Source organism: Diplodia corticola, assembly GCF_001883845.1.
Source record: "Diplodia corticola strain CBS 112549 chromosome Unknown scaffold60, whole genome shotgun sequence".
NCBI lineage: Eukaryota > Fungi > Ascomycota > Dothideomycetes > Botryosphaeriales > Botryosphaeriaceae > Diplodia > Diplodia corticola.
This window is the reverse complement of record NW_017971539.1, coordinates 76,808-88,490: the sequence shown is the minus strand read 5'-3', so window position 1 is coordinate 88,490 and position 11,683 is coordinate 76,808. Positions and strand designations below refer to the sequence as shown.

The following is an 11,683-nucleotide window of genomic DNA, read 5'->3' as shown; positions in this document are numbered from 1 at the left end:
CTGTCTGCCACCTGAATATCCCAGGACGGCCTGCCATTGTCTCCCCGTATGTTAGTAATCAATCTGCCGTCCCCGATCGGGCCTTCTTGTTCGCAAACACGCAACCTCACGACCCCCCTTCGCCCTGATCCAGAATGTGTGAGCGCCTTGACATCTTTCGACTGCCCCTCGGCGCACCCATGGCAGATTTCGCGTAGGGCGGCAGAAAAGGGCAAGGCGGGTCCCCGTTTTTTCCTTCTAAATTGCCGATTCGCCCATCGCCCATCTCGTTTCCATCGCCCTTCTGGGCATACGCCGCGTCTATCACTGCCGCGTGCGCGTCGCTCCCACGGCGCCAGCCGCCGCGTGCTGCCGGACTTGCCAGTGATAGGTACGACGGCCCGGCATCTATACACTTCAATAACTCCGCAATGCCCGGTAGATTCTAGAGGGACCTAAATATATAGCTCCGTTTCAGCATGCCTAGGTATTTATCGAGCGGGGTAGCAGCAGCCGTCGCAACAACACCCTTCCTTTCGCGGGGCCATCATGTCGTCAATGGTCAACCTCGGGGCGCTTTCAATCCTTCTCACCACCGCCCTCGCCGCCTCTCCGTACGGCCCTGTCAGCGCACCATGTCCCGCCACTGGCCTTGTCCGCTCCGCAGCCGACGGCGTGAGCACCGATGAGGCTTCGTACATTTCGGCGCGCAAGCCTGTTGCACAGGCAGCCTTGCTTTCCTGGCTCACCAAGACCAATGCCGCCTACAGCAACAGTAGCAGCAGTGACCTCCCGACCATCGGTCTGACCGTCAGTGGCGGCGGCTACCGCAGCATGCTTACCGGCGCAGGCGTGATCCAGGGCCTGGACTCGCGCGACAGCAACACGTCGACCTCGGGTCTTTACCAGGCACTGTCCTACCAGGCCGGACTCTCTGGCGGCTCGTGGCTTCTGTCGTCGCTGGCGGGCAACGACTGGCCCACCGTGTCGTCGCTGCGGGACGGCCTCTGGTCCGCGATGCTCGAGAAGACGCTCTTCCTCTCCGACACGTCCGACGGCAGCATCGACATCGTGGGCGATCTGGCGGCCAAGGAGGGCGCCGGCTTCGACGTGACGCTGACGGACGCCTGGGCCCGGCTGCTGTCATACCAGTTCCTGTACGGCGACAACGGCGGCGTCAACAAGACCCTGAGCGGCCTCGTCGACGATTCACGTTTCGCTGCGCACCAGGTGCCGTTCCCCATCATCACCGCCCTCGGCGTCAAGACGTGGGAGGGCGACTGCGACCCGGATGCCGACGCGACGCAGTACGAGTTCACCCCCTACGAGTTTGGCTCGTGGGACGCGGGCGTGGCCGCCTTCACCCCGGCCAAGTACCTGGGCTCTTCCTTGGTCAACGGCGTCGCCAGCAACAGCAGCAACAGCAGCTGCGTGACCGGCTTCGACAACCTCGGCTTCGTCTTCGGCACCTCGTCCTCGCTCTTCAACAGCGTGTGCCTGCCCGTCAACATCAACCAAACGGAGCTGGGCGAGCACCTCGCCGATCTCGTGTCCGACCTGCACGAGCTGGCGACGAACGACCTGTTCGCCCTGTACCCGAACCCGTTTTACGACCCCGCCGCGGCGGACGACGCCACCACGGCGCAGAAGGAGCTGCACCTCGTCGACGGCGGCGTGTCCAACCAGAACAACCCCATCTGGCCGCTGCTGCACCGCTCCGCCGACCTGATCGACGTCCTCATCGTCAACGACAATTCCGCCGACACGGACGACAACTGGCCCAACGGCACCGAGATCCGCAACACGTGGACCCAGGCCACGGCCCAGCTGGGCGCCAACTCGCGCATGCCCGACATCCCCACCCCGGACGTCTTCGTCGCCGAGGGCTTGAACAAGCGGCCGACGTTTTTCGGCTGCAACGCGACGTCGGATGTGCTGACGATCTTGTGGGTGCCGAACAACAATTTCACGTTCGACAGCAACGTCGCGACGCTGAAGTTGCAGTATTCGAGCAACGAGACGAGTGGTGAGTTTTACTCCTCCTCTTCCTTCCAACTCTATCCAATAGACAATTTTTTTTTCTTGTTTCCCCCCACGTCCCTCTCCTTTCCATCATCCCCCTTGTTTTGGAGCGAGAGTGAGAGGCGCATCACTTCGGTACTGACAATCTCTTTTTTTGCTTGATAGGCATGATCGCCAACGGTCAGGAGGTGGCGACACAAGGCGGCGACGCTCGCTGGCCGGCGTGCCTGGCGTGCGGCATCATGGTCAGGAAGAGCGGCGAGGCGCTGCCGGACGAGTGTGATGTGTGTTTGGCTGAGTATTGTTACAACTAAGGAGGAGGAGGAGGAGGAGGAGGAGGAGGAATTGGGGGGAGGGAGGGAAAGAGGAGTTTTGCAGAAACTTGCAACCGGGAAAAATTTGTGTCTGTGTGTCTGTGTGTGTGTTGAGCTGGACGTTCGGTTTACATCTAGATAAATTTTTACAAAAAGGAATAGGTAAATAAGATGTAATTACTAATTAGAAGAAAGGCGGTCTCCTTTTCCTCTCAGATATCAATTAGGTAGATGGGAATTTAAAAACTATGAAAAACAAATCCTTTTCTCGTTGTAAAGCGGACGGGAGAGAGCGTGTGTATGTGTATGTGTATTTGTGTCGACAAGGGTAATAGAAGACACGAGACCGCAGAACAAAGAGGTCCAACAAATCATCCAGATGTGCGTCAGCCACGAGGTGGAAATGAGCGATTCGCCAAATAGGAGAATACGAACATCGCGGTCATAAATATGAGAAAAAAAAGTATTAAGTGTATATATGTTTGTCATGAGTAGTATGCCAAGACAAGGGAGTTAAGAAGGAATACATATATACGAGAAATAGATAGACGGACAGACAGAGCGCGCGCGCAAAGAGGGGGAATAATGGTTACAGTTAATAGTTTCAACATTTCGTTAAAAAAAGACAAAGGCTTCGCCTTTCCCTATCCAATAAACACCCAAAGTCGCGCGCCGTACGCCCCCCTTCCCTTCTACCAGATATCAGACATCCCCACCCCCTCCCTAAAAAAATATACATAAAAGGGGAAAAACTCCAATCGCAATGAGAGCAAAACAAAAAGTTGAAACAAGGAGAAACGCCAACTACTCCTCCCCCCTTCCCCGGCATGAGTACTTCCCATCAGTTGGAGTTGTATATATATACAAAAAAATAAGAAACTTACACTTCCCGCTGGGCCTTTGCTGTGGTATCTCTCTAAATAACGTGTACACCCATCTCCGCTGCTCTGCTCTGCTTTGCTTTTGCTTCTCCTCGCATCGGCACGATTAATTCTCTTTTCATTGTACATACAAAACAAAAGCGGGTATAAACCTCAACCTCAACCTCAACCTTCCCTTTTCCCCCCTTCCCACTTTCCCTTTTTACGCCTCCATAGCCGGCACAGCCGGCACAGGCTCAGACGGAACACCAGCACCGCCAGCGGGGGCAGCAGCATCATCCCTCTTCCCGCCAAACAGCGACATGCGCGAGAACTTCTCACGCAGGCGGCCCGCCGACTTCTTCTCCTTGATCTTGAGCCCGCCCTCTTGCGGCGCGCCGGCGCCGGCATACGAGCTCTTCGGACGGGGCGCCGACGCCGATTTTTCTTTGCCGTGGCGGGAACGCAGGAAGCGGCGGCCGCTGCCGCTCTTGGACGCGCCGTGGGCGGCGTCGTCGCCGGGGATGGGAGGGGCGTTGCCTTCGAGGGCGGCGGCGGCGGCGGCGATGTCGGCGGCGTGCTGTTGGTGTTGGTGGTGCTCGTAGTGCTCGCCGGCTTGGGGGATGGTGGTGGTGGTTGGGGGAGGGAACTGGTACGGGCGGTACTGGTAGGGGTTCTCCTCGGTGGCCTGGGGGTAAGAAGGCGAGTATTCGTGCTGGTCGACGGGGCTGCCCGAGGAGGATGCGGCGGCGGCGGCGGCGGGGATGGCTTCGCTGATGGACGTCATGGACGGCTGCGTCTGCAGGCGCGGGCTGGAGCCGTTGCCGAAGCGCGGGGGGAGGGCGGCGCTGCAGCTGAGCGGGCGCAGGCTCGGGGTCGCGTTGGCCGTGGCCGTGGCCGTCGTCGGGCTGAGGTCCATGGTGCTGGTGCTGGCGCCGTAGACCTCGCCCGAGACGTAGTACGGGCTTTCGCCGACGGGAGAGGGGACCGAAGTGGCGGCGGTAGGGCCGGCGCCGGCACCGGTGGTGGAACAGCTGCTGGCTCTCGTGTGGTTCGGGTCGAGGCTGTCGTGGCGGCTGGTGGGCGGCGGCAGCACGCCGAGCTCCTCCGGGTTGAGGGTGCCGTCGAGGGCGCCGCGGTGCTGCTCGTGGCGGCGCAGGCGGTTGCGCAGCTCCTCGATCTCGCGCTCCGCCTTGCGCAGTTCGTTCTTGACCCGGGCCAGCTCCTTCTCGCGGCGCTGCAGCTCGTGCTCGGCGCGGGCGCGCTCGTTCTCGGAGCGGCGGACGTGCTCCAGCAGGGCCTGCATCTCGTCGTCGGACACCTCGCAGCCGACGCCGGTGGCGGCGGCGGCGTCGGTCGGCATGGGCGGGTCGTCGTTGCTGGAGGACAGCGAGACGGAGGAAAAGGAAGCCAGCAGGCGGTCTGCCAGCGGAAAGTTGGCGCTGTGGCGTTTCTGGCCGTCCGGGACGGGGGGCGCGCTCTTGAGGCCGGGCTCGATGTCGTGGTCGCTGGGGCTCTCGGTGGAGATGGAGAGTTGGCTGGCGTTGGCGCGGGCGAAGGGGTTCTTGCGCATCAGCGCCGAGTCGAGCGATAGGCGGTTCATAGCGGATCCGGACTGCTGGGGTGGCTCGAGGTGCTGTGGAGACGGCGACGAGGAGCTGTTACTGTTGCTGCCGCAGCTGCTGCTTGGGGCGGTCGCGGACAGCGGCGAGAGCAGCGAGGAGGCCGCGAACAGGGACGTCGGGCGCGCGGATTGTGCCGGCGGCGGCATGGCCTTATCAATCACTGGAGGACGGGCACAGAGTCAGGGATCTAGCACTTGAGGCAACGGTAATGTATAATTGCATCGGGCGGCGTCTGCTAGCCGAAACGCAAACGCGGTTTTGGCGTGGTGCCGGACGCCCCGTTGCTGGCGCGCGTGGGGCGTCCTGGGCCATGGGACCATGGGACCGGCGCTCGGCCGCGATCCGAGCCGGAGGTAGACAGGCTCTCGCGGAAGAGGCGGTAATGGGGGACGGCGGGCCGGGGACAGGGTGTGCGGGGGGTTGCATACCGGTGGACGATGGAGGAGGAGATGCTGCCGGGAACCTGGTGCTTCGAGGCCGCCGCCGATTCCGTCATCAACACGCACGAATGAGCGTCGCGGGGTTGGTGGGACGGCCCTTGTCTGGCCTTGGACTTAAGGTGTGCTGCAGGCTGCGGGATAGGGGCGGTGATAGGAGCACAGGAGACATGGCACCAGCGGGGACCACGCACCCACGCTCGAGCTCACGCCGCGCACGGCCTCGGGCGCACTTCAGCAGCACGTTAGCGACCAGGCCGACCTGTGAGTGAGCGGAGTCTCTTACGCGCGATTAATATCTACACCCGCCCGCCGCGTGCCGGCCGTTCGACGTGCTCTGCCCGCGACTCCACCTCGCCTCGCGCGCGGGACGACGCCGTCTCCAGACCGGCGGCCGGCTGGGAGGGGGGCCGTGCCCGGCGAGCTGTGTAGCCGTAATGAGGGCGCGCGCCGCAGCGAGATGACGCGACGAGTCCTAATTCTTGCCGCTCTGCGAATCCGAGGCATTGCCGTCGCCCTTGTTGCCCCTGCCCCAATTCCACACCTCCCAGATCTGGTCCATGATGAGGTCCCCGTAGCCTCTGCCCTCCTCAATCGCCTCGCGCTCCTCCTTCAATCTCCTCTCGCGCCACCCCTCGGTCTCGCCGCCCATCCACACGCGCTGCAGCACGCCGTCCTTGTCCTCGTGCGCCTGCGCCTGCGCCTGCTGCTTGCGCTCCTGCTGCTCCTGGCCCGCCTGTCGCAGCACCGCCTCGCGTTCTTCCTTGGCCCGCAGCTGCATCTCGCGCACCTGGCGCGCCCGCTCCGTCGGCATGTGGTCGGCGGGCTGCACCGCGTTGTCGAAGCCGCCGCTGACGCGCTGCAGGATGGTGCGGCCGGTGCGCTCGCGCGCCAGGTGCTCCGCCGCGACAAGCGACATGCCGCCCAGCCCGGCGGTGTACAGGTCCAGCTTGCGCGGCGGCAACAGGGCGATGGCGGGGCACACGACCAGCAGCCAGATGGACAGCCGGTGCGTGAGCTTCGCGTAGCCCTCGCGCTCGCCCGCGGGCAGCATGTCGGTCGCCGGCGTGGGCACGTCCGGCGGTGCAGACGGCGCTTCTGATGGCGATGCCATGGTGCAGGTAGTATTATTGTGTGGGTATGCGTGAGGAAGCTTGATGCGCGTGGCCTTGGGTCAGCAGTGTCGACGTCCCGCTTGCGGCGGAAGGCTCGAGGTGGAAATTTTTCTCGAGCCCGGTCTGCGGTTCGTCGGGGGTTTGCTGGGTCGCTGGAGCCGACTCGGGTAGCAAGACAAGATGGGGCGGTGCGTCGGCGATAGGCTGGATCGAAGAGTTGAGGTGGGTGGTGCCAATTGGCGATGGTGGTTGTTTGCTGGAAAAAGTGATGCGTTCATGACATGGACGCTTCTTCGACCGTCCAGCGCACGGACCCCAGCCCCGCCTGAACCATGGCGCATATCGTCGGGTAGCCAGTAACGTGCCTATAACCGTGTCTGCAGTTCTACAAGTGCGGAGCAAACAACAAACATCCTCTAGCAACGTCTAAGAATCGTCTGCCCCCCTTTCCGTCAAAGGATGGCCGTTCGCAATTCCGCCCACGCTCCGAGCAAACGAAAACAGTGACCAGAACGGCCCGCTGAAATCCATGTCATACCTGCAGGCGTGTAAGCGCCAACACACTTTTGATCGTTTTCTCGCCCAAGTGGCACTCACCAGTAATTCACCGCGACGCAGATGCCCTCGTCGGAGCAACTCTGCGCTACTTTGTGATACCTGCAGAAGCTCAGCGTCAAGCACTGCGGGGAAGTGGAAGACTGCTCACCACATGGCCGGCAGATACAACATATCGCCAGGCTCAAGCGTGACCCTGACCGGCTGCGAAAGCTTCGAAAAGGCCGTGGGCCTGACTTCGGGCTGATCCGGATCCCAGAGCGCCCAATTGACCGTCTTCGCAGGACTCGCCATCTGCACGCGGAGATGGTGCAGGTCCCCCTCTTCAAGCACCTCCTCCGCAGACGTCCTCGGAACGTACTTGGCGGCTGGCACGGGCTGCTCGTTGACGCAGGCGGCCTCGACGGGCGGCAGGAGGGTGAAGTGCTTGCGGCCGAGGACCTGGACGTAGAGGTTCTCGTAGTTGTCCTTGTGCAACGACGTGGTGCTGCGCGACGAGCCGAGCCAGAAGTTGACGGCGTCGGGCCCATCGCGCTGCTGCAGGGCGATGCGCGCGAAGGGGATGTCGCGCGGCACGTCGGCAAAGAGGCTTTCGTACTCGTTGCGAAGGTTGTCGTTTTCTGATTTCTCTCTTCGTCAGGCTCTCTTCTCTGCGGCTCCATCAGGCTTCTGAGACAAACGTGTCTGCGCGTATCTGATGACCTCTGCTCCGCCGCCCTCGCCGTCTTTGCGCGCCTCCTGTGCCTGGACCTTGGAGATGACGTCGGAGAAGAGCTCTTCCCTCTCGAAGGGCTCGACGAAGATCAGGCTCCCGTCTTCGTCGCTCTCGACGATGGCGTCGGCATTGCCTTGGTTGGTGATGGTGACGTTGACGTGCTGGCCTGCCATGACTTCCTTTAGGTACGCCGCGTTCCATTTCCGCGTCGACTTCCACGAGGATGCCCCGCCTCTGACGACGAAGGGACGGTTTTGCGCGACGTATCTCATGAACTCTAGAGGGCTTGGCTCCTCTCTGAGCTCGTCCACGCAGTTTGGGTTGAGTTCATGATAGGATGTGATCAGACCTGTCCCAGGCTTAGTAGGACGCGAGGCACGGCAGGAATGAAGAAAGGTGTCTACCTCTTACGGATTCGGCTAGCAGTCGACCATCCTCGGACGCCATGGTGCGGGGTGAACGGACAGAGCCCAGGCTCCAGAGACTAGCAGATGTCAACAAAATACTACAGTGGAGAACAACCACAGGACTCGCCTGCCGTGGGAGTGAAATGTCACCACGGTCAGGCAGGTTTGCCGAGTGGCAAAACCACCAGCGATGCAATGGTGTGACCGTCCGGAGAGCGTGGACGGGAATAAGGCTCGCTTCAAACACGACGGAGACAATCAAAAACGCGTTCAAGCAAAGCTGCCCGGGTTGCATGTTCCCGTTGCTCAAGGCGTTGCAAAACGAGTCGGACGATGGCCAGAGCCCCAGAACCAACAATCTTCCGGGATTGACCCGGGCCGGCCGGGACTTCCGTCTGCACCTGCGACTGGCGCGTCATCACCACCAACACCAGGACCACCATCCAGCGATCCCGCTTCGCCCCTCCCCACGCCATTGACCAGAGAGGAAGATAGAGATAAAAACGGGGACACCGAAAAAGAGGAGGGAAAAGAAAAAGAGATGCCACTCCCCCGCTTCGGCAGCCTCCCGCTCACAGCACCGCGCCTGCTCTTCCACACCTTCGCCTCCGCCTTATGCCTGCACGTCATCGTCTTGACCCACGGCTACAACGTCAAGTTCACCTACGGCCCCTCCATGGCCCCCACCATGGGCGCCTTCGGCGACGCCGTTGTCATCAGCAAGCTCCACCGCCGCGGCCGCAACATCGTCGTTGGCGACCTGGTCAGCTACGAGAACCCCTTCTGCTTGGACTATGGTATTATTAAGAGGGTCATCGCCATGCCCGGCGATTTTGTACTCAGGGACACGCCTGGCGCCGAGAGGGGACAGGGGTTGATGGTGCAGGTATGGGCTTTTCTGTCTTTTTTCTCGGTGCCGTGAGAGATGGACTTTTACAAAAAGGAAAAAACATGGGAAACACATCAGCAGCTGACGGACCATTTGCTGTAACAGGTCCCAGAAGGCCATTGCTGGGTCGCGGGCGACAACCAGTTGCACTCGCGCGACTCGAGGCTCTACGGACCGGTACCGCTGGCCCTGATAAGAGGCAAAGTAATCGCCCGGGTGATGCCTTTCAGCGAAGCGTGCTGGTTCAAAAACACGCTGACGGAGCCGACCGACGAGGAGTTGGACGAGTTGGATTGAAATCCCGGCCAAGGACGTCGTGATGCTGTACGCTGGACGTCTCCCAGTCCGTCTCACGTCAATCCGTCTCGGGACAAGAGCGAGAGAGTTCGTGCGTGAGTATGCCCATCTGCGCTAATTTCAGGACGACTACTGCTACGAGCATCCTTCTGCGGTGGCATCAATGGCAGTACATTACACTCGCACAAGAGCAGCTCTATAGGCCGGTACCTGGCATTTGATCGGGTATACTAAGATGCTGACTAGCTCAAGAGCATTATAGAACCCAATGATCAAGGAGCCGAAGGCCGCCTCGATGCTATAGAGCGTTGAGAACCGCGTACCCACCTTTGCTTGCGTGTAGCAACGGTCAGACGAGGTCTTCGAATCAATCCGACTATCAAGCATCTCCTTTCCCAATTCAACGCATCTCCATACTCTGTCTTGCTATGTCTCTCCAATCACCGGACTGCACATTATTCACATGGCCTACTGTTATTCCCTGCCAGCCCATCCAATGAACGCCATTCGCTTCCGCCAAAAGATGAAGTAGATGCCAAGCTTCCCCACATTATCGCTCCTCGTATCCTACTCCGTAACGACGCCGCAGCGAGCCCGGGTCCAAAGCCAAGAACGCCTCCTGCCTGAAGTCAAACAAATCCAACCCACACACGTACCGTAAATCAGCCACGAGACCACCGGCGATCAAGCCGCCTCCCACCTAATCACGGTAGCCAGCATCTCGCGCTCCGCACCCTTCTTCGGATCCCGACACGGCACCCACCTCGGCTGCTCCTCCTCCCTCAAGCTCGCCGGCCTCCCAAACACATTATCCATCATGACCCGACTCCCCTCCCGATACTCCAACGGCGCCGCGTCATCCCCTCCCCCCTCACCACCACCACCACGACCGCCGCTCACCAACACGCTCCCGTCCGCCAACACGATCCTTCTCGCCCTCAGCTCCCTCAATCGCTCCTCGAAGCCCTCGGCGAAGAAGCGCGCCAGCTCGACGCGCACCTCGAAGACGCACCGGCGCAGGCCCCGCATCGCGCGCACGCTCTTGACCATGTCGTCGACGTGGTGCCGCCACCAGTTGGCGCCCGACGCGAACCACACCGTCAGCTGCAGCGTCGCCGGCGCGAAGCCCGCCAGCTTGGTCCACCGCAGCAGGTTCCAGCCCCAGGCGCTGGACGCGCCCGGCTGCACGTACAGGTTCAGGTGGGTGCGGCGCTGCTGCTGCGGGGAGAGGAGGCGGGTCCAGTGGGAGGGGGACGAGGATGTGGTACAGCGGGTTTTGGTGTTGGCGGTGCTGCTGCTGCTGGGAGGCAGCGGCGACTGCAGCAGGTGCGCGCGTATCTGGTTCAGCTCGTACACCAGCAGCTTGGTCTCGTCGTAGGCGCGCCGGCACGTCTCCAGCAGGCCGACGGCCACGGCGGGGCGGTCGATGTCGGCGGCGGGCGTGAGCGCGTGCCGCCACACCTGCAGCCGCAGCTCGGCGGGCAGCTGGCCGAAGAGCGGGCTCTGCAGCTGCGAGTAGCGCTGCTGCAGCTGCTGCTCATTGGGATCGGCGGCGCAGACGGCGGATCCGTCGTCATCGCCGCCGTCGTGATTGTTGTTCCTGCCGTCGGCCGCCTGTGCCTGCGCCTGTGCCTGCGCCTGCGCCGCCGCACAGGGCGGCTGTGTTTGATCAGCGGCGGCAGGGCGGCGATCCAACCCTGCAGATGTGGGGCCTCCCGGGTGCGCCTTCTTCACCGGTTCTTCGGCGCCGTCTTCTTCCTGCTTCCACGGCGGGGCGACTAGCTCAAGCTCACGCTGCGGCGGCTGCGGCTGCTGCTGATCAGATCGCGCAGGCGGCGGCACGCCACTCATCCAGATGCGCGCGATCTGGGCGGCATCCTGGTGGGGGGCCTGGGGGAGGCTCTGCGTGACGATGCCGCCTCCTCCTCCTCTGGTGGTAATAAGCTGGTGTGCCATCGGATGGGGATGGCGTGCGAGCAGGACGGGGCGGGGTGTGCTCAAGGCGGGCGATGTGGTTGGTTGGTCGGTTGGTTTGGTTTGGTTGATCGGTTGGTTGGCCGGGCTGGCCTGAACGATTGGAGCTCTCGCGCTCGAGTCGCAGCGTGCACGAGGTGGTAGCAATGCAGCAGTGCCCGTCCGCTGGGCGAATTTATATATATATACGTATATATAAAAACGGACGAAGGAATGCGGTCAAAAGCAAAAAGGCGGATTGCGGCTCAATTGACGAGCGGAATGGGCGTGCGACGTTGGTGGGCTGCTCGGGGAGGATGGGGCGGTGTTGCCGGGCTGGGGGCGAACAGGCTGGATGCTGGTCGATGCGGGGGGGGTTCGGGGCCGGGGTGTCTGATTTTAGGTTGATGCAAGGCAGGAGGGAGGAATTGGCGTGCGGCGGACAGGCAGACGAGCGCCGGCTTTAAATGAGAGCAGAGGCGCAGAGAGAGAGAGAGAGAAAAGGAGAAGGAGAC

The 11,683-nt window shown here is 61.7% G+C and overlaps 6 protein-coding genes across 6 annotated transcripts; 2 read left to right on the top strand and 4 right to left on the bottom strand.

The window, feature by feature from the left end:
- Positions 1–528: 528 nt before the first annotated feature.
- On the top strand, positions 529–2,315 carry BKCO1_6000024 (lysophospholipase; the record flags this gene model as incomplete). Its single annotated transcript, XM_020277687.1, has 2 exons — positions 529–2,005; positions 2,167–2,315. 2 exons carry the CDS (start codon positions 529–531, stop codon positions 2,313–2,315), a joined length of 1,626 nt encoding a protein of 541 aa, XP_020126727.1.
- A 1,083-nt stretch (positions 2,316–3,398) lies between these two features.
- On the bottom strand, positions 3,399–4,946 carry BKCO1_6000023 (the record flags this gene model as incomplete). The annotated part of the gene is made up of 1 exon (XM_020277686.1): positions 3,399–4,946. The coding sequence occupies one exon, from the start codon at positions 4,944–4,946 to the stop codon at positions 3,399–3,401; it is 1,548 nt and encodes a 515-aa protein (XP_020126728.1).
- Positions 4,947–5,712: 766 nt separating this feature from the next.
- On the bottom strand, positions 5,713–6,351 carry BKCO1_6000022 (uncharacterized protein; the record flags this gene model as incomplete). Its single annotated transcript, XM_020277685.1, has 1 exon — positions 5,713–6,351. One exon carries the CDS (start codon positions 6,349–6,351, stop codon positions 5,713–5,715), a length of 639 nt encoding a protein of 212 aa, XP_020126729.1.
- Positions 6,352–6,778: 427 nt separating this feature from the next.
- On the bottom strand, positions 6,779–8,069 carry BKCO1_6000021 (phospholipase a2; the record flags this gene model as incomplete). The annotated part of the gene is made up of 5 exons (XM_020277684.1): positions 6,779–6,890; positions 6,950–7,009; positions 7,059–7,527; positions 7,588–7,971; positions 8,027–8,069. The coding sequence occupies 5 exons, from the start codon at positions 8,067–8,069 to the stop codon at positions 6,779–6,781; spliced, it is 1,068 nt and encodes a 355-aa protein (XP_020126730.1).
- A 150-nt stretch (positions 8,070–8,219) lies between these two features.
- On the top strand, positions 8,220–9,215 carry BKCO1_6000020 (signal peptidase; the record flags this gene model as incomplete). Its single annotated transcript, XM_020277683.1, has 2 exons — positions 8,220–8,915; positions 9,024–9,215. 2 exons carry the CDS (start codon positions 8,220–8,222, stop codon positions 9,213–9,215), a joined length of 888 nt encoding a protein of 295 aa, XP_020126722.1.
- A 684-nt stretch (positions 9,216–9,899) lies between these two features.
- On the bottom strand, positions 9,900–11,171 carry BKCO1_6000019 (uncharacterized protein; the record flags this gene model as incomplete). Its single annotated transcript, XM_020277681.1, has 1 exon — positions 9,900–11,171. The coding sequence occupies one exon, from the start codon at positions 11,169–11,171 to the stop codon at positions 9,900–9,902; it is 1,272 nt and encodes a 423-aa protein (XP_020126702.1).
- Between the last annotated feature and the right edge of the window lie 512 nt (positions 11,172–11,683).